At 41.3% G+C, this 24,452-nt stretch overlaps 2 protein-coding genes across 3 annotated transcripts in view; both read right to left on the reverse strand.

Moving 5' to 3' along the window:
* Positions 1-22,889, reverse strand: part of LOC110957890 (acidic mammalian chitinase-like) — a 38,683-nt gene extending 15,794 nt beyond the window's left edge. The window contains exons 1-11 of one of the 2 annotated variants that reach the window (XM_051949890.1): positions 21,355-22,886; positions 21,234-21,263; positions 20,941-21,145; positions 20,070-20,126; positions 19,799-19,964; positions 19,509-19,633; positions 18,773-18,896; positions 18,488-18,670; positions 18,246-18,362; positions 17,047-17,179; positions 16,590-16,939 (exon numbers count right to left, since the gene is read on the reverse strand). In XM_051949890.1, coding sequence (XP_051805850.1) covers positions 16,614-16,939; positions 17,047-17,179; positions 18,246-18,362; positions 18,488-18,670; positions 18,773-18,896; positions 19,509-19,633; positions 19,799-19,964; positions 20,070-20,126; positions 20,941-21,145; positions 21,234-21,263; positions 21,355-21,379 — 1,491 coding nt within the window. In that variant the 5' untranslated portion in view covers positions 21,380-22,886 and the 3' untranslated portion in view covers positions 16,590-16,613. Of the gene's footprint in view, positions 1-16,589; positions 16,940-17,046; positions 17,180-18,245; positions 18,363-18,487; positions 18,671-18,772; positions 18,897-19,508; positions 19,634-19,798; positions 19,965-20,069; positions 20,127-20,940; positions 21,146-21,233; positions 21,264-21,354 lie in introns of those variants that run through there. The other variant, XM_051949892.1, reaches the window with a different exon arrangement.
* On the reverse strand, positions 12,620-15,795 carry LOC127534534 (chitotriosidase-1-like). Its single transcript, XM_051949893.1, has 11 exons — positions 15,658-15,795; positions 15,547-15,573; positions 15,236-15,440; positions 15,091-15,147; positions 14,834-14,999; positions 14,619-14,743; positions 14,421-14,544; positions 13,601-13,783; positions 13,345-13,461; positions 13,083-13,215; positions 12,620-12,967 (listed from the first exon to the last, which is right to left on the reverse strand). Exons 1-11 carry the CDS (start codon positions 15,680-15,682, stop codon positions 12,693-12,695), a joined length of 1,437 nt encoding a protein of 478 aa, XP_051805853.1. The 5' UTR covers positions 15,683-15,795; the 3' UTR covers positions 12,620-12,692.
* Positions 22,890-24,452: the final 1,563 nt, after the last annotated feature.

A 24,452-nucleotide genomic window follows, 5' to 3' on the forward strand; every position in this document is an offset into this window, starting at 1 on the left:
TAAAGGTTCTAAATTGGAAATTTTAAATTCTATTATCGCCGCACTGACTGAAAAAGGTTTCCTGGGAGAGGAAGAGCTCCAGTCGGGTTTTCCCGTAAATTCAAAACCCGAGCTGACTCCTACACCCTTTAATGGGTTGACGTTTGAGCAGCGTAAAGAATTAATGAATTTACAATTTGAGCAAGAACAGATGAGAATAAAAGCTGAAGCAGAAAAAGAAATACAATTGGAACGTGTTAAACAAGAAACTGAAAAAATGAAATTGGAGTTACAACAATATAAATTAAATTTGATTCGTGATGGGAAAATTCAAAATGATGCATCTTTGGGTGATCAGTCATTTTCCACTTGTTCTAGTAGTCTTCTAGATATGAGTTCGTGTTTGCGTTTAATGCCAAACTTTAACGAAAAAGATCCGGATACTTTTTTTGTCCTATTTGAACACGTTGCAGACGCAAAAGATTGGCCTGGCACTGACAGGGCCCTCTTGTTTCAGTCCGTCTTGACAGGCCGCGCTCAAGAGGCCTATTCTGCTCTCAGTGCAGTCGATTGCCAGGATTATTCAAAGGTGAAGGCCGCAGTGTTGAAAGCCTATGAACTCGTCCCAGAGGCGTACCGTCAAAAGTTCAGAAATTGGGTGAAAAACGAATGTCAAACACACTTTGAGTTTGCTCGGGATTTATTGTCCCATTTTAGTCGTTGGTGTTCTGCTTTGGACGTAGACACCTTTGACGCTTTGTCTGAGCTAATTGTTCTTGAGCAATTTAAAAAGTGTCTGCCTCAGCGTGTTGCAACCTATGTAACTGAGCAAAAACCAAATACTGTCCTAAAAGCAGCTGAAATTGCTGATGACTTTGTTTTGACACACAAAGGAGCGCTTGGGGATATTTTTTCTCCTCGCTTTAAACCACTGAGTAATGAAAGTCGCCCTCCATACATTGCTCAAAATAGGTTAAATGCATCTAAAAGTGAAACAAGTAGGTGCAATTACTGTCAAGCTTCTGGCCATTGGAAAAGTCAATGCCCTGTGTTAAAAACAAGGAACAGATGTAGACCTTTACCTGGTACTCCTGCTCTGCCGTGTTCAAGTAATAAATCCATTGAGGTTGTTGATAAAGATTTTGCTCCGTTCATCCATGACGCCCGTGTGTCCGTGCAGGGTAGCGAGCAGAGCGTGCCCATAAAACTTCTCAGAGACACAGGTGCAAAACATTCCTTCATAGTTTCCTCAGTGTTGCCTTTCTCTGCAGCTACAGAAACAGGAGACTTCGTGTTGATGCATGGCATGGAGCTTGGGGTAGTTTCTGTGCCCAGACACACCATCATACTGGATTGTGAGTTTGTGCGTGGTCCAGTCATTGTCAGTGTGCGGCCCGCTTTGCCAATTCCCGGGGTCTCGTTGATCCTGGGCAATGATTTAGTCGGGAGTATGGTTTGGCCAGTCTCGCTTTTTCCTGTGGTCACGATAGATCCGCGTGTACCTCCTCGGTTTGATGGGGAGCTGTCAGATGAAGTTTTCCCTGTGTGCGTAATGGCGCGTGTTCAGCTTCAGCGCGCTGCGGTGTGCTCTGACGAGGCGAAGGAACATTCTGTCCTGTTACCAAAGCTTCCCGCGTCAATTTCAGTGGAGGAGTGGGTCCAAGCTCAAAAAGCTGACCCTTCCCTTTCTGACTTGTTTGAGAATGTTTTCCCAGGTGAGGATGTCCAAAGCGCAGCGCATGGGTACTTCATCCAAAATGAACTGCTGGTGAGAAAGTGGGTGTCGTGTAACAGTGACATCATTGGTGAGCCCACGTTCCAAGTAGTTGTTCCAGACAAATTTCGTAACGAAGTGTTAAAGATTGCTCATGATGACAGTGGTCATTTAGGAGTGAAAAAGACCTATGACAGAGTGCTGCGACATTTCTTTTGGCCAAAGCTTAAACGTGATGTTTCACAGTACATAAAGTCTTGCCATGTGTGCCAACTAACTGCAAAACCTAATCAGTTAATTAAGCCTGCACCTCTTTGTCCAATCCCTGCAATAAGCAAGCCCTTTGAACATCTGATCATAGACTGTGTTGGTCCATTGCCGCCATCAAAATTGGGTTGTACTTATCTGCTCACTGTGATGTGTCAAACGACCCAGTACAGTGCCTTAACCACTGCGCACTATAACGGCTCGGTCAGTGGTTAAGGCACTGACTCAGTTTATTTCCATCTTTGGCATCCCGCGCATTTTACAGACAGACCAAGGCTCAAATTTCACATCTCGTGTATTTGCACAAGTGTTAAAAGAGCTTAAAGTGAAACATAGTTTGTCATCTGCGTACCATGCGCAAAGCCAAGGTGGGCTTGAAAGGTTTCATCAGACATTAAAATCATTGTTCAGAGCTTACTGTACTGAAATGCGTGGGGACTGGGAGGAGGGATTACCATGGCTTTTGCTGTCAGCTCGAGAAGTTGTGCAGGAAAGCACGGGTTTTAGCCCTAATGACCTAGTGTTTGGCCACACTGTGCGCGGGCCTTTGGCAGTTTTGAAAGATGGCTTGGTAGAATCTGACCCCCCGAAAAATATCATTGATTATGTCAACGGGTTCCGTCACCGTCTGTATACTGCTGTAGAAAAAGCACGGGAAAATCTGGAATGTGCTCAGTTAAAGATGAAAAAATGTTATGACCTCAAAGCAGAGCGTCGTGAGTTTAGTCCCGGGGATTTGGTCCTGGCACTAACTCCTTTGGTTAATTCACCTTTTCAGGCAACATTTTCTGGCCCTTATGTCGTGGAAAAGAAAAATTCTGAACTAAATTATGTAATTTTGACACCAAACCATCGTAAATCTTCTCGAATGTGTCATGTCAACCTGCTTAAGCCATACTATTCTCGTGGTGGGTCGGCCCAGGAGAATAGCGTCGCTGGTGTTGCTTTCACTGTCCACTCTTTGTCCTCAGGTCTGCAGTCTTCTATTTGTGGGGGAGGGGAAGCTGATGTCATGTGGCCTGATGAACTAATGTTGAGTGGCAGGCTCAAAAACTCCGAAACACTGGGTAATCTGCAGTCTCTTTTCAATCATCTGTCTCCAAACCAGGGCGCGGAGTTATCTGGTGTAATTGGTTCGTATCCTGAATTGTTTAACGACACTCCGTCGCGCACTCATCTCATTGAGCACGACATTGATGTCAGCGATAATCCTCCAATTAAACAAAGATTCTACAGATGTGCATCCCAAAAACTCGAAATTATGAAATCCGAAGTTCAGTATATGTTGGACAATCAAATTGCAGTTCCTTCATCCTCAAGCTGGGCTTCTCCCAGTCTGTTAGTTGAGAAATCGGATAAATCCCCACGTTTTGTACTGATTACAGAAAAGTAAATAAAGTGACAAAGCCAGATTCATACCCTTTGCCTCAAATGGAAGACTGCATAGATCAAGTTGGGTCTGCAAAATTTGTCAGTAAATTTGATCTCCTTAAAGGTTACTGGCAAGTCCCTCTGTCGGCGAGAGCACGGGAGATTTCAGCCTTTGTTACTCCATTTGGCTTATTTGAATACACTGTTATGAGTTTTGGTCTCCGTAACGCTCCTTCGACCTTTCAAAGGTTAATGAATATTGTGGTAGCTGGTCTCGATGGCTGCGCCGTCTATCTGGACGACGTAGTGGTATTCAGTGACACCTGGGACTCCCATGTTGCGCGGATTCGTGCGTTGTTTGACCGCTTGTCCTCTGCGCGTTTGACCGTGAATCTGGTGAAGTGTGTGTTCGCCCGTGCCACTGTCACCTATCTCGGTCGCGTTGTTGGCCAGGGGCAAGTGCATCCAGTTGATGTCTAAGTCCAAGCAATTCTTCAATATCCACCTCCGACAACTAAAAAAGAGCTAATGCGATTCTTGGGTTTAGTAGGCTACTACCGCAGTTTCCATTTTTAGTTTGTTTTAAGCATTTTAACTCGCATTGTGCATTTTCGGCCCACTTGTTTTTATTGAATTTTAATGGACTTTTAGGATAAACCTATTTTTATTCATGGGCATTCCGTTTTAAATAACTTAAATTACATTCTGCATTAAAGCCTAATAATTACACCTACCTGTCTAGTCCTCCTTGGCAAATTCCAAGTGTGCTCCACCCGGTCATTACTCAAGGTTTGCAATATTTGCTTCTCTGGTCATTTACTCATTTATTCCACAATTCAACTTTTCCCATAGCCCCCATCCCGTTACAGATGTACGGCTCTGACATTAACCATACTCCATATATAGCTAGCAGTAAAATTCAAACAGTATGTAAGTTAGCATAACAAGTATAGTGAAGGCGATGCAGAGTTGACTAGTGGAAAAGGGGAGTTTGAAGCGGAGGGCTGGAGGAAGGTCAGCAGCAGCATCCCACAGTGGACATGGTGGACACTAGACCAGTTGGTGGAACATCGACCGCAGATCTGAAGCATCCAGCTCTGGGACCAGGGATACTCGGAGAAATAGCACAGGGGGAAACAGAGTGAATGTACTGCAATAACGGTATACATATTAAATGTAAAGGTAGACAGAGAAGGGCTCAGTGCATCAAGAGAAGTCCCCCAGCAGCCTATAGGCCTATACAGCCCGATCTCACGAGGATTTGTGAAACTGTCACGTAAATTTTTGTTTCGGTTTCGTGCGCACCAACACGATTTCGTCATGTTTATCGTGCCGCTCACCACGAAATGCACACCAATGTATTTTAAACGGCGGACTTTTCGTGCCACTCAGAACGTATTTCAAAAGAATGGCTATATTATATTTTTAATGTAAAACCGTGGCGAATCCAACGCTATATTTTGCATGACATCGTCCCTAAACATAACCCTAACCATAAGCCAGTGCTACACTTACCAATTTGCATAGGAATTTCAAGCGCGATCACACAAGCAGTATACGCCGATGGACAGCTTAGATCGTCATGAATCCGCCGGTATAAACCACTTTCAGATGTGATTACCACAGCGAAAAACATTTCGTGGTGAGCGGCACGAAAAACATGACGAAATCGTGTTGGTGCGCACGAAAACGAAACTAAAACTTACGTGACAGTTTCACGAATCCCCGTGAGACCGGGTTGGCCTATAGCAGCATGACTAGGGGCAGAACGAAGGGACGTCCAAGAGGGAGTCAGCTGTGCAAATGAAGACACAAGCCGAACCCCTGTGGGTCACCCAGTCAGCCCTAACTATAAGATTTGTCAAAAAGGAACATTTTAAGCCTGGTCTTAAAAAGTAGAGAGGGTATCTGCCTCCTGAACCCAAACTGGGAGCAGGTTCCACAAGAGAGGCGCCTGATAACTGAAAGCTCTGCCTCCCATTCTACTTTTAGAAATTCTAGGAACAACAAGTAAGCCTGCAGTTTGAGAGCGAAGAGTTCTACTAGGACAGTGATGGGCAACTTAAATGATGGAGAGGGCCACATTTTTTTTGTCAACACTACCAGAGGGCCGCATAAGACTGCACACTTAAACAGATATGATAAAACTGCCATTTTACACCATTGTATAATATATGTTTATTGGCCCAACATAAAGTACAATAACTTCACATTTTCATGCTCAAATGCATGTATAAAAGTTGTAATCTTCTTTGAAAATGAGAATACAAAAGGTTTGAAGCCAACAAAAAATAAAAAAATTTTTTTTTCCAAGTGCAAAGTTCTCTTACGAATAAAACATACAAATCAACCCATCTCAAAGATGGCAGGGAGCTACACAAAAACATAACATTAATTGCAATTACAGAACTTATTTTGTGCATTTTTAAACTACACTTTTTTTTTTTTTTTTTACATTTTAACATTCTCCATGAATACATGAAAAATACAAATCAACCCATCTCAAAGATGGCAGGGAGCTATAGAAAAACATTAATTGCAATTACAGAACTTATTTTGTGCATTTTAAACTACACTTATTTGTTTTTACATTTTAACATTCTCCATGAATAACCTCACCATGACCACCAACACCACCACCATCATCATCATCATCATCATCATCAGTAGGCCAGTCCTCTTTTAATGAGAAACTTGTGGCTGTGCCTGCTGTTGCACAATGGCGTGGATGTCAATGTCAATCTTTGTGCATCCAATCTGCATGAGGTGAAAAATTGTGTCATCTGTGAGCCTGTTTCTCTCTTTTGACTTGATGTGCTTCATTGTGGAAAAACTGCTTTCACAAATATATGTACTCCCAAACATACTGGTCACTGACAGTGCAAACTCTCGGAGGTGTGGAAAACGGGACTGTGGCAGCAAACTCCAAAAGGAAACTCCCTTCTCATTAAGCCTCGCTAGAAAGAACGGATCTGACTGCAGGTCACAAAGTTCCAGCTGCAATTCTGGAGGTTGCTCACTGACAGCTGCGCAGAGGGGATCTACGAAAAGCATTATCTGTGGCTGCATCACGTGAAAATCTTGGAAACGGTGCTTGAACTGCTCCTGCAGTCTCTCGATATCAGCTGCGTATTTGTGAAGTAGCTTTTCGCACCGAGGGGCATTTTTTTGAATCTCTTCACAAGCAGGAAAGTGTGTCAAGCGCAGCGGATGGGATGATAATCCCTCTTTGAATAGGTCGAGTTTGCGTTGAAATGCGGCCATGTGTGCATACAGGTCACAGATAGTTTGGTCTCCCCCCTGCAATTTTGTGTTCAGGTTGTTCAGATGTGAACTGATGTCAGTAAGGAAGGCTAGGTCACATAGAAACGCAGTGTCTTTGAGTTTCTTGCAGTAAGTACTCACATCACCACGAACGCTGTCCTCCAAAAACACTGGGATTTCCGACCGCAGTGCAAAAAAACGCTCCAAGCATTTTCCTCGACTCATCCATCGGATGTCCGTGTGCATTTGTAAATCCCCATACGCGGCGTCCACTTCATCCAAAAATGATGTGAATCTCCTGTGACTGAGGGATCTGTTCCCGCCTCGGATGAGATTTGTGACTTTAGTCACCAAATCCATAACGTGGCTAAAGTTGAGTGTCTTGGCGCAGAGGGCCTCCTGCCGATAAATTGAATATGCATTAAAATTAACCTATAATTTGTCTTGCATCATGTCACTTAAAATCCCAACTCTTGTAATCACTCACCTGATGGATGATGCAGTGCAGGATAGGGCAGTTCACTCCGCTCTGTTGGAGGAGCCCTGCGAACCCCGTGCGTCTTCCCTGCATCGCAGGCGCACCATCCGTAACAACAGCTGACAGCTTGTTGTAGAAGCCACCATATTCATCCACCACGTTGTGGACGGCGTTGAATATGTCCGCGCCCTTGGTGGTATCATGCAAAGACACCATTTTCAATAGCTCTTCGTGGACTTCAAACGAGCTGTTGACAGTTCTTGCAAAAATCAGCAGCTGGCTCACATCCGTAACATCTGTACTTTCATCCAAGGCCAGGGAGAAGTATTTGCAGTCCTGCATTACATGTTTCAGCTTCCCCTCAGCATGGTCGTGAATGTCAAAAATTCTGCGAGTCACTGTTCGACGAGACAAGGAGACTGCATCAAAGTTATAAATGCTCGTGCCATTTCCATTGCAGCCCTCTTCACAATTTCGCCATCTGACAGTGGCTTCTTTGCTTTGGCGAGCTCGAGGGCAACGGCATAAGATGCCTTGAGTGCGGATTGCTGAGCGGTTGCGGCTCCGGCAAAAAGTCGCTGTTGTTTATGTACTTTAGCTTTGAGGTCGGCTACTATAGCAGCCCTTGCAGCTTCAGTATACTTCTCGTATTTTGTTTTGTGCAGCGTATTATAGTGGCGACTTAAATTAAAATCTTTCATTGCAGATAGGGTCTCTAAGCAGACCAAGCACATAGGTTTGCCTTTAAATTCTGTAAACAGATATTCTGCTTCCTATTTAACCTGAAAGACACGGTTTTCCCGGTCGAGTTTTCTTTTTCCCTCGCTCTTCGCCATGGCTCATGTCTCTCTCTTCCTCACTGGTGGAGAACGCCGCTGAACACACGAAGGGCGTCTCCATTCATGGTGCCACCTTGTGGCCAAAGTATGTCATTACAACTGATCCAGTGCAACAAAAGACACATTTTTATAATTTTCAAAAATTAATTTAAGGGCTGTATGGAGTGAGGGTGCGGGCCGTGTGCGGCCCGCGGGCCGCCAGTTGCCCATCCCTGTACTAGGATAATATGGTACTAACAGATCTTTAAGATATGATGGAGATTGGTTATTAAGAGCTTTATATGTCAGAAGAAGGATTTTAAATTCTATTCTGGATTTAACAGGAAGCCAGTGAAGTGAAGCAAGTATAGGGGAAATATGATCTCTTTTGCTAACTCCTGTCAGTACTCTCGCAGCAGCGTTTTGGATCAACTGTAGATGTTTAAGAGAGCTATTTGGACAACCCGATAAGGAATTGCAATAGTCAAGCCTGGAAGTAACAAAAGCATGAACTAATTTTTCTGCATCACTCTGAGACAGAATGTTCCTGATTTTTACAATATTTTGCAGGTGAAAAAAGGAAGTCCTACAGACTTGCTTTATGTGTGAGTTAAAGGACATGTTCTGGTCAAAAATAACTCCAAGATTCCTCACAGTAGTACTGGAGGCCAACGTGATGCCATCCAGAGTAACTATTTGCTTTGAAAGCGGGTTTCTAAGATGTTTGGGGCCAAATACAATGACTTCATTGCTAACTAACAGTCAGATCAGGTTTTCCCCAAAAAGAGCTCCAATTATCTATAAAGCCCACGTCGTTTGATGGACACCACAGTAAACAATTTTTTTAAAAAAAGTTTTCTGAAAATTTATCAAAACGGAGTTATCTGTTTTTGCAAATGAACTCTTCAAATGTACAAAGCTCCAGAACACTTATTTTTATCTGAGTTGATCCATGTCTTATGTAACCACATAATGTTTCTAAATATTTTCTGACATTTTGGATTAAGTACGAACAGGATGTGTTTAGTTTTCATGGGAGTGTGGACCTCTTTGAAAATAGCAAGTCATCCAGGAAAAATAGGTCATGTTTGCTAATCTCTATTTTATGATTTTGTGAGTCATGGGTGCAAAAGCAATAACTCACTGTTAACTGAAATAACATCAGAGGCTACAGAGCCATATCGGGATCTTGATAAACTAGAAGGGCTTATTAGATAAAGATGTCCGTTTTACTGTAAGTGGTGCTAGCCTTGATGACATAACTACCCAATGTATTTTATGGGGATGATATGCTGCTGACTCAGCCAGAGGGTCAGTGGAATAGAAATCTTTACAGCTTTACTGTAAATGTACGCCCGTTAAAGAAATAGTTTCACACTGGGAGAAACTCTTGATTTCTTGTTGGCTGAGGTGATTGAATGATTGAGGGAGAATGCAATGGAAAGCTACAACCAGCAGCCAAATAGCTTCATTTAGCATAAAGACTGGAGACAGTTAGCTGGCTTTTACCAAAGGTAGCAACATCTGCCTTTGAACACCTCTAAACTCAGTAATTAACATGTTTTGTTGATTTAATTCACACAAAAATTACAAGTTGCTAAGCAGCCAGCAAAACCTCAAAGAAATAAATAGTCCAAACCAAGATTGGTGTCCAAATACGGAATTTTTGGACACCAATCTTTATGCTAAGCTAAGATAGCTAGATGCTCTCTGGAAATTTTGTTTTTCTAGCCCTCAACAAGAAAGCAAAGAAGTGTAATTCCCCAAATACAAAACTTTTACCACTATGCTTTTAAAGTAAATTAAATGCAAAATTGTGTAATTCAAATTTACTTTACATTGTTTAAACTCTTGGCAGCTTAATTATACACTAATGTAAATAGCTCCAAGCTAACCTGTTCTTTTTTCTTCATTCTACTTAACTGTGTTTTGCTTTCTTTTTTATTTTTCTTATTACTTCATTCTTGATGTTTTGCCAGTATTACTATAGGTAGTTGCAAGAGGTACGGACTGTACTTTCCATTTGCCAATCAGATACGCGAGATCTGGTCACGTGACTCCCGGTAGACGCTGGAGGTATGGACCCGTAGCATCGGTACTACAGGTACGGATACTAAACCTGACCCTAATGTTACACCACTTCAGAACCACTTGGTGTAGAAAAAAACGAGTCTATTCTTGATTTCCTCAAAAGGTTTATTGCAGCATATTTCTCCTGTTGCATTTTTTACAGCGCGGCTAAAGCCCGAGCACATTTTTTCAAACAGGAACAGCCTTGACCAATCACTGGTCTTCAGAGAAAACAACCTGTTGGGTGTGGCTGCCACCTAGTGGTGCAGATGTATAATTACATCATAAAATAAACAGTTGAACTTTTAGCATTAAACAATTAATTATAAACGTTTTAGCAATATTTGGACATTGTTTAGCATATCACTTATTCAAGTGCTACACTAACACTAACCCTAACCTTAACCTTTGCTTACCTTTCAACAGTTTGCAGTGGTTAGCAGCTTCTTGACTCGCGAGACTCGCGTACGGGTCCGTATCTGTCTGGCAAATGGAAAGTGCCGTATCCGTAGCCTGTGGGCTACGGGTACGGGTCCGTATCTGCAGACACTACCATTACTATAATCCAGTCAATAAAGCACATTAAACTGTGGGAAATTGTAATTTTATTCAAAGAATAGTAAACCTGGTTCCCTAAATGGTTTGAGGTCTCTCCGTTAGACCAAAGTGCAAATTGATGAATGAATGAATTATCCCCGGCGATCATATTTTCCTTCAGCTATCACTTTCTCACTCTCACATTATACGTTCAGCTCTGGTGTATGAATCATGGTGGAGAATGTCTGCATTCTGGGATTACACCAAAGCTCCTCTGATGGTGAAAGTTTGGTGTGCCGTCCTTATTTTAAATCGCAAGTACACAAAAATAACACAAATCTTGTTCTTGAAATTAGTCGAAAGAAAAAGATGCAACAACAGTAGTTAATTTGGTCCTTGCAACTGCTTTTATCAACATGATAAACTGATCCACTTCTGTCCCGTGTGATGCACAGCCAGAGTCTCTCCATCGAAAGGATAATTGAAGGCATGTGCACAAATACACGGTATCTTCAATCTCAAAAGAAAAGGTAAAGCTTGCTTTTCTTTCTAGAAAGATGGTTCCAACTTTTCCATCTTTTCTTCCTCAAATGCATGAAAGTTTTGTTGTCTCCAAGAAAAAGGAGGACTGAACAGCTTCTCAGTCTCTTGCCGTTTCCTCCTATAGATCCTCCCACAAGTTCCTTCAGGTTCTTCACTCAAAATGAACGGTACAAGCACAGCGGCAAATGGCTGAGATGAAGTGCGGAGGGCAGTCTGAAGTTACGCCAGGGAGCGTACCATCTCTTTTCAGCTTTCTTCCTCATCCGATTACTCCCGTTTTTGTTGACGTTTTTGACCCTTTTTCCGAGCTTTGACCAATCCGAGAACATGAAGTACATCATCGGCATCGACGGTGTAACCAATGGAGGGAAAACCACCCTCACCAACCGCCTGATCAAGAACCTGCCCAACTGCTGCTGGTCGATCAGGATGACTTCTTCAAACCCCAAAATCAGACTGAAGTTGGTGAAGATGGTTTTAAGCAGTACGATGTCATCACTGCTCTGGACATGGATGTCATTTTGAGTAGGATCAACATGTGGCTGGAGAACCCGGTGAAGTTTGAGAAGTCTGATGGCGTTAATAACACCCTGAACACAGAGATGGTCCCGAAGTCTGACCACAAGGAGGAGGAGGAGACTCACATCCTCATTGTGGAGGGCTTGCTGCTGTACGCCTACAGGCCTTTGATTGACGTGTTAAACCAACGTTACTTTATTTCCATCCTGTATGAAGAATGCAAAAAGAGGAGGTGCTCTCGGAAGTACACGGTGCCAGACCCCCCCAGCCTGTTCGATAGCCACGTCTGGACCATTCTATGCAGAACACTATGATGTTTGCTGAGCTGTGCACTATTAAATGAGTTAAGAATATGGAGTATTGTTACTGTTTATTATTTTTCTCAGGTTTACTGTTAAATGTATAGAGAGTTGCTTATTGTATTTTAAAATTTACATTACTGCACAGAACATTTCGTATTATTTTACCACAGATCAAGGGTACAGATTGTTGTTGTTCACTGTGTATTGGGTGGCACTCATTTTGATTTAGACTGATTAGTACACAGAACCCTATGATGTTTCTGGTATACAGCTGAGATCTAGTTGCTAAAAGTACAGAATATGTTTTCTTGTTTTAGGTGTGATAATTGTCAGTAAACATTCTAAGAAGTGGAAATTGACAGGGTTGTATATAGTGCTGTTCTTGCACAATATTTGTCACTTAATTGCTCTCAGGATACTGTCGTTGAGCTTACCAGTTTTACCTAACAGGCAGATGCTGCAGCTGATGATGCTGTAATTCACATCAGCAAGGAAACAAGTCCATCATAATTTGAATGTTACCAGTCCAAAATGAAAAGGTCATATACAGCTTTCCTATTGGGTTAAAGAGCCCCAAAACCCCCATGAAAATACTTTGTAAAAGCGAGAGGTTGGTGGCAGCTTTCATTTTTTCTTACAACTTTTCAGTGGCCCCCCAAAATATCTGTTGTATCCCCCCCCCCCCCCCCCCCAAAAAAAAAAAAAAAAAAAAAATCTGGATCCGCCCCTGTGGAGTGCATTCATATTTTGAAAGTAACTTAACACAAATTGAATGAAGAATGATTCTTGTGATTTTAGCCCAGTGCTTGTGGTATTTATGATGAGAGTCTTTAGGGCCAGTCACAGCATTTGCAGCTGTTTTTAAAGACCAAATTACTTGGGCAGTTTTGGACCCAGGTGATGCCATTGGCACAATTGTAAAAAGAATTTGGTGCATCAGGTTTGGCATAGACGCCACCAATCCTTGTAGCGCAGAAGTTATCAGTGGTTGTGGATGGATGAATGATTGTAGGTCTAGAAGGAGGTGTGGTCTGAGGTTGATCCTTGTTTGAAGATGGAGTCACTGGGTTTGGGGTGCTTTTTGAAGTGGGAAGAGGAGGAAGACCTAGGATGTAAATAATACTAGGTTATTGTAATTTATTTAGTTGAATTATAATGAAAAATAGTCAAAGAAGAAAATAAACTCGAAATAAGCGCTTCAACATATATATTTTTCTTACTTAAACCTAAAAGGGAACGAAGATACTTGATGAGGGTATAAGTCCCCTCCCCACAGAACTGTCCGTTAAAGTCATCCATGTCTACAGACCAGACAAAGGCTCCTCCGAATCTGTTGTCTTGGAGGTAACGGACCTGAATGAATAATGATAGAACAATGTCAACAACAGCATTTGCACTTCACCATTATATTTAACTTGTCTTAGTACATTTGGTATGTCAGTAGAATTATTGAGCAACATGGTTTTGCAAACATGCCGCTACCTTGGTGTTAAAACTGTCTTTGTTGTCATATCCAGCCCATTCGTTTTGTTTGGTGGCATAAGGAACTTTCTGATCCTCAATCATGTGAACAGTGGCCCCTTTAAGAAACGTACAAATCTGAAAAGAGAGTTAAATTTTACATTTTATACCATCGTCTTATGTGGGATGACTTCACAATAAAGTCACTTTTAATTTTCTCGGTCACTGATAAAACACAGACTGAGCATTAAATTCATCAAAGAGTTGCTGATTTCACCTCGTAATAGGACAAGAAGCCGGCCTCCCTTGTAAAAGCACCGGCAGCAGCAGGACCACTGGCCGGTGCTCCAACCTCACTGGACTGAGTAGAGAGTCGAAATGCCCGTCCATATGTAGCAAAGCCCATATTTAACTTATCTACTGGTGTTCCCTGGTCGCGCCAATAGCTCATAGCAAAATCCTGAAATGTTAATAGAAATAAATTAACTTTGAAATTTTGAGGACAAACGGGTAATTTTTTTTTAATCATATCCGCAAATAAAACTGGAAGCGGATCCATGTTTGAGCAATTACTGTTGTGAGAGTCGACTTGAACAACAGGTGATGCTATTTGAGCAGTCGAGTGCGATTAAAGTTTTCCAGAGTCCAAGGGTTAAACAGGGTGGTACAATGACATAGATTTTAAAAAATGCCAGTCGTACCTTGATTTATTGAGAACAGTGCGAAAAACCTGATGACATCTATGTTTCATTCAGGTATCCAAATAAATATTATGCTTTTCTAGGCACAATTTTTTAATCTCTTCAATAGAAAATTGAGCAGTCATTTAAGTTCCATGCTTTATGTATGTAGGGATTAATTTGCTATATCTGTTTCCATTGCACTTTGTATTTAGCTTTTTTGATGCACCAAGTTTTCCACCTCAGTCAAGCTTTGAAACGTTCATTGGGATATTTCAAACTTTTTGTTCGTTTTTTTATTTGCAAATTGATAAAGTGCTTAAAAACAGATTGATAGAAATATACTTGATAAGAAAGAGATTGACATAGAGTCAGAGGCGAGTCTTTGTATTCAGAAAAATTAATTTCTGTACTCACAGTATTTAAGTAAACATGGTCCCCAATGTCATGGGACCCATTGTATAAAGGACTGTGATGTCCAGTGACGCTCTCCCAGGTGCCATGAAAGTCATATGTCATCACATTAATAAAATCCAAGTACCTGATGAAATAAATGTGAGATAAAGTTCAGAAACGCAGCTGAACTAAAATGTTGGGAATAAAGCATCAGCATACTTTGCAATCTCTGCGACTTCATAACCAGCATCAATGGTTCCTTTCCCAGCTGCCACAGCAGCTGAGATCATTAATCTGGGACGCCCAGTTGATGTTCCTTCAGCTGTGTAGGCCTCCAGCAGCTCCTGTAAACCACAGAATCAAGTTTAAAAAAAAATCTTCATGGTTCATGTTGACCATCAGCTGAACATCAGAGCAATAATTCTGGATCTGACCTTGCATAACAATGTGAATCTCTGCTTGTCCTCCAGAGGGCTTCCTCTTGCTGCAGGGTATTCCCAGTCCAGGTCTAGTCCATCAAAACCATGTTTTCTCAGCAGCTTGATAGAAGACTGGATAAATGTATTCCTGTTGGCTTGTGTTGACACCATTGTAGTGAACCTGGTAGCAGTTTGGAGAAGGAATGTTCTATCAAGAAGACATGTATACACTATATTCATCTTTACTGAATGTTTTATGCTAAATATCACACTTTTGACTTCCAAAGTTCCAGCCTCCAACTGCCAGCAGTGTTTTAAGATTTGGATTCCTGTGGGAATACACAGATTTAGTTGGAAGCACAAATTGTTTTTGCACAACATATTACGAGTGGTATTGCCAGAGACAAACAAACTGACCTCTGTTTGAGTCCGTTAAAGGATTTGTAGAGTACCTCATCATTCCACTCTGTGGTGACCAACTCATTTGCTTCGTTCATACCAGAGAAGGCGTAGATCAGGTGGGTGCAAAGGTTTGGATCAATATTGGAAGGCATAAACTTTCCATTACCAGGTCTGTATTGGGACCAATTAGTGAAATAACACACAAGTCTGGAGGAAGAGGCTACACGTGAAAGAATAGAAATTGTTTTCAGCAAGTTTTAAAGAACAATGAGCATATGTCTATGACTGCTCAGTGTTAACAGTGACTGAATCATTTATTAACTCACCCATACTACCCAGGGACAGACAAAGACCTTTAAAGTTGCAGATACAGTCAGTGAATATCAGATAAAAATAGTTTTAACAGAAACGGTTTCATGTTTTTGTTTGTGCCTTACCTGCAAATAGAATTAGCTTGATCATTGCGGTTGTGCTGGTACGGCTCTTGCAAAGTGAAAAAATAGAGGATTGTCTCTTGCTGATGAAAAAATGCACAAACCGTGACAATCATTAACCCTGAGCAAACTGTACATCCCAGAGTTTAGGACATGAAGCAGTTGCTTCATCTAAGAAAGTCAAATAGCAGTAGGTGATAAAAGACCTTTGAGCTCACCAGGAAACCCACACAGTGGAACATACGTTTTTTTTAAAATGAAAATACTGTGGACACAGAAAACATGGCAGGGTCACTCATTAGGTGGCTATCAGCTTCCCTTCTCATATACAGTACGGGGCTTCAGTGATGGCTTCAAATAGCAGCCGATTCAGTGTAGTTTAGTGTGATATGTTACTGTTATCTTTTCATATGTAATATGTGGAAATGAATGAAGGTTGTATTGCCAGATATAGAGACAGGAACTGCACCAATCTTGTAACATTGTTCAGTAGAGTCTCAAGATAGCCTACATGTACTTAAAACCATAAAAAACAAAGTTGATTTGTACTGAAATATAATCGCCAACCAGACCGAGAGAAACAAGTAAGGAAAATGAACACAGCTGAAAATAAAAATCATGGTGCCGGAAGGGAAACTTTCCAACAGACGGCTAGTGTTGAGAGTAAAAAGGTACCAACCATACAGGGTGATTTTAAAAAATTTCAAGAGCAGTGGGCAGATGACTTTTTAACTGCCCACAGCCAATCATTTGTTCTTCATGTGGAACCAAAACTGGATCAACCCCAAAAACTCACCTGAGCGTAAATTCCAAAGAGGAATATTTTGTACAGGAGGCTACATATTAATAAACAGACTTGCTTTATTGTTACAGTGAAGTGACTCTCCTGAATGTGTCATATCAATGTGGAAAAAAATCAAAGGAAAAACACAGGATTGTTTCATAAAGAAGGCATTTATTTAAGCCCAGTTACAGCATTTGCATTTGTCATCAAAAACAAGGGAATTTGAACATGTCTTGATGTATGTGATACCGTTGGAGCAATGGTAATAACTCCTGGGGTCCTTGTCATTTGCATAGAGACCGTTGGGCTTTCCGGCGCAGAAACCACTTCCAGAAACAGCAGTTGTGGTAGTTCTGGTGGTTGGAGTTGTGGCAGTACCGGCAGTATGGTTGGTAGAAGCACTGGAAGTAACAATAGGACCTACCGTCGTGTAGTCCTCTGTGATGGGATGTGATGTCGTTTCGTTGAATACTGGGAGTGTAGTTGTAGGTAATGGAAAATCTGTCAAGTATATTGAATACATTTAGGCACAAGAGATTATGGATTCAAGATTTGAAAAGTGAAAATGATGACACTGAGGTCATATTGTGAGGTCTGATTCTGCTTACCTGAATTCAGAAGAGAGCGCAAATAGCTAATGAGGGGATATCTTCCTTGTCCACAGAACTGTCCGGCAAAATCATCCAGATCCAGACACCAGACGACCGCTCCTCCAAATTTGTTTTCTTTCAGATACTTTGCCTGTGGAATATCAGAATGCTGATTTTTAAAATGCAAGTTTTATGGTTTCATTGCATACAAACAAATATATAAGAGTGAACATGGGTGATACATTGCTTTATGCGCATTCCAGTCATTTTCAGGAATAGCAGCTGAACTGCCTGCTTGCATCCAAGAACACCAAAAACACTAATATGAAAATACAGGGGCTATTAGTCAGGACCAAGTCCATACATCTAAAACATCCAATAATCTCCAGCCACTACATGTTGCTGCCCTTCTGTCAGAATCCAAACATTATTCAACAAGGCAAGCTGTAGATCAACACACTGAATGGTTTGACATAGACTAGACATTCATCTTTCTGCCTTTTATGCATTTTTAAATGTATTATTATCCTTCATATCTCACATTGCAAACCACAATGAGGATTAGGATTTTGCCATGCAGCAGTGCTTATAAAGAGAAGTAGCTCTAAACCTCTTTGGCTTGTGAGAGGTTACAGACATGTAGAGTACTTTGAACCATTCAACCAGGAAAAGGATTTCTCAGATAGTTTCATTTGAGGTATTTTTGACAAGTTAAGTCAATTGTGTAACATATTTTACAATAAATTGGAATAATTTGAGAAAAGAGAAAACATTTAGCTCTTGGAAGGTCCAGATGCTCAGTTTGGGATCACGTTTTGTGTCTATGAGATCATGTTGATTTATCTTTAGCTGGACTTACTTCCAACAGTCTGGGTGACAGCTGTGATCTTGGAGGTCTACTACTACTAATACCCAATATATGACTAGAACTACAGTCGCTGTCAGAAATTCAGTGTCTGTATGGACAAACGGGCCATGCAAAAATTTCAGATTTGAGTTAATATTTGGGGGGAAAAAAAGTTTCAATCAAGAGTGCCATCTTCTGCTCAGCTGTATGTCCTGACTCAGCTCCATTGTTATCAGCACTACACAGAGTCTGTCCTAGTTTAACAAATAATGAGACCTAATTGGCAAGCACTAATGGTGATGTGCTATTTTTATCTTGGTTGCAATATCTCTCTAAATGTAAGTGGGAAAGGTTTTGTGTTACGTTTCACCTTGATTTCATAGCTCTGCTTGTTATCAAAACCGACCCACTCATTGCCTTTAATGGCATAGGGAACTTTTTGCTCATCAATCCAGTGTACGCTGCCTCCTTGGAGAAAATTGCAAATCTGTAGAAATGGAAGAAAATTATAGTTAAACACATCCTATCTTAGTTTGAAATATATCATTATCTATATTTGCATTAGTAATAAACTGTCTCGGGCTGACTTTGTGGTAAACTGAATCGACTGACCTCGTAGTAGGACCAAAAGCCAGATTCACGGGTGTATGGCCCAGCAGAGGCTGGTCCATTGGCTGGAGCTCCAACACCATTAGCTCCTGTTGTTGTGCGAAATGTGCGTCCATATGTGGGAAAACCAACTAGGAGTTTTTCAAGAGGAGCTCCTTGATCTCTCCAGTATTTCATAGCAAAGTCCTGTGGGCAAAAAAACCCAAAAAATGTCCAAAAATTTAAAACAAACACAGCTACTCAGCTTACTGTACATCCAGGATGAACTTTGTTGAGATTTTCACTCACCACATTGTAGTAGACGTGCTCACCCACATCAGCAGAGCTGCCGTACAAAGGGCTGTTGTGGCCGGTGAATGGATCCCAAGATCCATGTAAGTCATAGGTCATGACATTTGCAAAGTCTAGCAACCTGTGACACAAAGACAGCGTGGTGCAAACTTGACGTGACAAAATAATCCAACTTTTCCATCCTTAAAGTTATAATATTTAAAATTTTCTATTAAGTTAAACCCCAGTTCTACTGTTGTACTGTTTATAGTTGCTTTCTGCAGAAGTCATTTATTGTATTTTTATGTTGTCATCATGTTTTGCCATCCATACTGAATTCATATAGCCTTCACAGGAAGCAATGTAATCCAGTGTTACGTTTGTAATTTTAATCCACAAACTCACTCAGACCTGTAATAAACTGTTAGATGAGGAGCTGCTGGCAAAAAGCCCCACTGCTCCAACTTGTATGCAAGCTAACAAACTTCACTGTGCCCATCTTGTTCTGTATGCAGCATGAAATCACTGTGTGGTTGCTCATGGCAGTATAGGAGAAGTAAAATACTGACTAACTTAAAAAACAAACAAAAAAACAGTAAGTGTTTCTTTGGCTGTTCTGTAAATAGATACAGTTTTTGCCCTCTCTTCTGCTACTCTGGAAGTGTTTACTGCCCCAGGAAATCTGGGAGCTGTGGTACTAGATTGCAGCCTCAAACAGTATTTGCTGTTCAGTGTCTCTCTGTCACAAACTCACTTTGTCACAGCAGCGACCTCATAACCGTTGTCAATGTTTCCCTTCCCAGCAGCAACTGCAGCTGCGAGCAGCAGCCGCGGTCTTCTGGTCGCAGCAGCTTCCTTTTCAAAGGCGTCAAGCAGTTCCTAAGTGCAAGAGGGAAACAGTCAACAATAATGTTGTATATTCAACGCATCCTCCCTCACACATATCTCAATTGAAGCATATAGAATGAAATGATAAATAGTTAAAATGGTATAATATATGATGTATTGGTACAATAAAACGGCCGGTGGGACTTCCAGACTGACCTGGCAGAGCACTGTGAACCTACTCTTGTCCTCTGGTGGGCTTCCTCGTGCTCCAGGATACTCCCAGTCCAGATCCAGCCCATCGAAGCCGTACAGTCTCAAGAACTCGATAGCAGACTGGATGAACCTCTGACGGTTGGCAGGAGATGAAGCCATGATGGTGAACCTGTGCACACATACAACAGTTCACAGTTGCACAAAGTGGTTTTATAGTTCTCAATCATTATGTGATATGATGTGATCCAGCAGCTTTAGAATGCTGTTCACTCACTGTGTAGTTCCAAAGTTCCATCCACCAACAGCCAGCAGAGTCTTCAGCCCAGGGTTTCTGTGTAGGAGATGGAAAATGTACATCTGTCACTGATGGTAAACTTTTACAAGTGTGTGTTAAAATATTATAATCAAGTCTTTGTTTTCTGGACTCTTTTTATTTCCACCTGACCTCATTCTTATCGGTTACTAGGAAAAAATAGAAAATTTGATGCAACAGAAATGAAGCACAACAATTCCGCATCAGTATTTTTACTACATTTTTACTTAAACAGACAATTATTGTATAACTGATTTAAGTACTCTACAGTAATGCACGAGATTAACTGTTACTGTAATTAGACTTCCTAATGAAATACTATATTTAAATAGTGTTGCCTGTTATATTAACTGTAGAATTAACTGTAGTTGCCTGTTAAATTCTGCATTTTCTTTTATGAATATATATTAACACTGCTGTGAATTTCAGACATACATCACAAATAAATGCGTCTTTAATCTTTATGGCTAACAATTGATATCTACCAACTCTGTTTAAACTCAAAAATGCATAAAGCACTAAAACACCTGAAACAATAAAGGCTAATAATAAGGCCAGTTACATTTTCATAATTTGGCAATATTCATTCAAAGGCAGCAATATGTAAAAGAGATATGTTCACATTTTTTTGTTTTTCTCATTATTTACATATTCAAAGAGTAGCTGCACTGATCAAATATCAGTTGTTTGATCTATGAACTGCTTCTTAGCAAAACTGATTTATAGCACTTAACCAATTCTACTAAAGCACCCCAAGCATTGTCCCTGGTCTTTCTCATTAGATGCGTATCAAGCCACAGTTAAAGGGATATTTCGGGGAGGAACAACTCACACATGCTTGAGTTCATTGAAGGCTTTATAAAGAACCTCGTCATTCCACTCATACGTTGACAGCTCATTGGAGGGGCTGACTACTGAGAAGGCGTAGATCAAGTGTGTGCACAGGTTGGGGTCCACGTTGGCAGGCAGAAATTTGCCAGCACCAGGTCTATACTGGGACCAGTTGGTGAAGTAGCACGCTAGTTTGGTAGAAGACACTGTTGGAAAGCAAAGAAGAAATTAGAGCTAGGTAGGTAATTGAGATGAAGAAGCAAGTGTTAGTAGTGTGCAAATAATAATTCATACCAATTTGAAGGCACATCAAAAGGGACAATCCTGAAAAATAATTTAAATATTGTTATTTTCACAATTTTTGCACAAGATTGCTACCGTTAAGTGAAATAACACCTGAAATAAAGTAACTTACCTGCCAAGATTATTAGTCGAGCCATGTTTGAGACTTTTCTTCAAAGTGACCTGCAACAGAAAAAGTTATTCTTTTATGAGTTATTATAAGTTTACATTCTAGATTTTGGAAAAATGTAATTGATTCTACATGCTCTAGTACAGCACATATGGATGCTGCACACAGTCAGACTTGTATCCCTGTAAAAATGCAGCTAATATCTCTGTGTGGATGGCTACCTGTTCCCAGGTAAGCAGCAGGCTGGGCTACTGATCCACTGGAGAGTCCTTCTTATAGGCTTGACAAAACAGGGACAAAGGCTGCATGCCAATGACGTAAAGCAGAGCCTTCAGAAGATTATCATTGCTCTGGTGCACTCGGCTACTTCAGACTGCAATGAACTGTCAGAAAATGACCGTCAATATCCCTTCTTTATTGCCTAATAAATCTAGATCAGAGCACAGAAGGTTATGTAAACTTGCCTCTTTCAAGTGCTTTGTATCAGGACAAGTGATCAGTCTAAGCATATAAGACACCTGATAAAGTTGTAATCATATATGCATTGTGTTTTACGTAACATCAGATTTGGAATAGTTTCCATAGTAATCTTATCATACACAACTAATAACATATTTCTGAAGTGGACACTGGTTCACACACTGATCACTTGTCTGAAACTTCAAATTCAGAAGAGCAGCAATGACTATTTTCACTGCTGATTAATTTATTTTCTTTCTAATTGATCAATTGGTCTGTCTCTGTAATTGTGAACCTAAAACTAACATGTTTGACATGTTTTTTTTTTTTAAAAACATTCAAATTAATTTAAGCATCAGAATAGTTGTTAGGTATTTTTTGCAAAACTATTTATTTTTTTTATTATTATTATTTGTCTGCATTTATTTTCATTGTTTAACTCCATGGAAGGGGTGTCAACACTTTATGAGATTAATGCATATTTTATTCTTGCAGCCAAATATCTTATTATTTAGTGCATGCGTGTGACCATCACCAGCCCTCCCTGAAAGCTAAGCTGACACTCTTTATTACATTTCCCTGTTAAGAGCCAGGGAGGGCAGTGCTACACCTCAGTGGTGATGTGAGGGGAAACAAAGGGTGGACAGGACGAGAAGGGACGGACAGGGACAGGGACTAGCAAGCGGTGCTATTACATCTGAAGAATATCAGGTGTTGTGTTATTCCCAACTAATAATTACCCATCAATAAGACAAACAAGCAAACACATACACAAGAGAACAGAAAACCAAACAAACAATAAATAAATAAATGAATAATTAGCCAGACAGTACTGAACACCATAGTTGTGGGTGTCATGTTAGTATAGAGTGGAATAGGCCAGAAGATACTAGAAGAAGATACTAGAGAAAAGGAGAGAGGGTTTAGTGTGAGATTAGACTCTGGAGAGAGTCTCAGCACATTCCGGCGGGTCCCATCACTGCTCAACAGCGGAACTCGACAGGAGCTGGTGGGACCTGAGCAAACATGCACATGCAAATGTGAAAGACCCCGAAGCCCAGAACAGCCATCACAGCAATGCAGGGTCAAGCCGACAGGACGCCCCCCCCCCCCCACAGGACGCAGGAGCCACGGGGCAGCGCCCCCAGAGAGCAACCGGGGCCACCGTGTACCACACAGACCCCGAAGACAAGAGGGAGCAGCTACCTACACCCCCAGCACACCAGAACCGACCCAGGCAGCCCGGGGCAAGAGGACCCACCCGCCACCCAAACCCCAACCCCGCCCGCCCCAGCCCCCACCAGACCGCACCCCACCCCGAAGGGGGGACCAGGCCGCGCCACAAGGAAGCGAGGGCCACAAGCCACCATGCCCACCCAGGAGCCAGTACGCCAAGGACGCAGGGCACCCACCTCGCAGCGCCCCCGAGACCCCACCCACCCCACCACACCCCAGGACAGCACCAGGCCCGGATGGAGGCCCCCAGCCAGCAGAAACTGGACTCCAGTGGTGGCATGCAGGCCAGGATCAAGGCCTGTGCCCAGGTGGGCCAGAGCCACCCCCCCAGAGAGAACACCCAGCCCCCACGCCAGACCGCCCGCCCGCAGAGGGCCACCGGCCCCCCACAGGAGAGGGAGAGGGGCGAGGAACTACTAACCCTTTTTTGTAAAATATAGTTTACCGTTTCTCAATCCGGCCGTTTTTTTCCATTTGCATTTCATTTTACAATCAATGAACAAGTGTAAACAAACAAATGAAGAGTTCATCTGCAAAAACAGGTAACTCCATTTTCAGAAAACTCATTTCTTTATTGTTTACTTGAGATAATAACAATAACAATAATTTATTTTATCTCTATTTTGTCATGTATTTTCCGACTGAGTCAAATCCACCCAACTTCAGTTTGATTGATATTATCTCAAGTAAACAATAAAAAAAAGGTTTTCTGAAAATTTATCAAAACGGAGGTATCTGTTTTTGCAAATGAACTCTTCAATGTACAAAGCTTCAGAACACTGATTTTTTATCTCAGTTGATCCATGTCTTATTAATGTAACCACATAATCTTTCTAAATATTTTCTGACATTTTGGATTAAGTAAGAACAGGATGTGTTTAGTTTTCATGGGAGTGTGGAACTCTTTGAAAATAGCAAGTCATCCAGGAAAAAAAAAAGTCATGTTTGCTAATCTCTATTTTATCATTTTGTGAGTCATGGGTGCAAAAGCAATAACTCACTGTTAACTGAAATAACATCAGAGGCTACAGAGCCATATCGGGGTCCTGATAAACTAGAAGGGCTTATTAGATAAGATGTCCTTTTTACTGTACGTGGTGCTAGCCTTGATGACATAACTACCCATTGTATTTTATGGGGATGATATGCTGCTGACTCAGCCAGAGGGTCAGTGGAATAGAAATCTTTACAGCTTTACTGTAAATGTACGCCCGTTAAAGAAATAGCTTCACACTGGGAGAAACTCTTGATTTCTTGTTAGCTGAGATGATTGAATGATTGAGGGAGAATGCAATGGAAAGCTACAACCAGCTACAACACCTCTAAACTCAGTAATTAACATGTTTTGTTGATTTAATTCACACAAAAATTACAAGTTGCTAAGCAGCCAGCAAAACCTCAAAGAA

This window comes from Acanthochromis polyacanthus, chromosome 6 (assembly GCF_021347895.1).
Source record: "Acanthochromis polyacanthus isolate Apoly-LR-REF ecotype Palm Island chromosome 6, KAUST_Apoly_ChrSc, whole genome shotgun sequence".
In the NCBI taxonomy this organism is placed as follows: Eukaryota; Metazoa; Chordata; class Actinopteri; family Pomacentridae; genus Acanthochromis; species Acanthochromis polyacanthus.

Bases quoted from the DNA above. Each gene is read 5' to 3' on its own strand.
- LOC127534534 (XM_051949893.1), bottom strand. From the start codon at position 15,682: ATGATCAAGCTAATTCTATTTGCAG. The intron at 13,784-14,420 runs GTGAGTACAGAA...TTAACATTTCAG, and splicing joins ACCATGTTTACTTAAATACT to GATTTTGCTATGAGCTATTG. The intron at 12,968-13,082 runs GTAAGAAAAATA...TTTACATCCTAG, and splicing joins TCGTTCCCTTTTAGGTTTAA to GTCTTCCTCCTCTTCCCACT.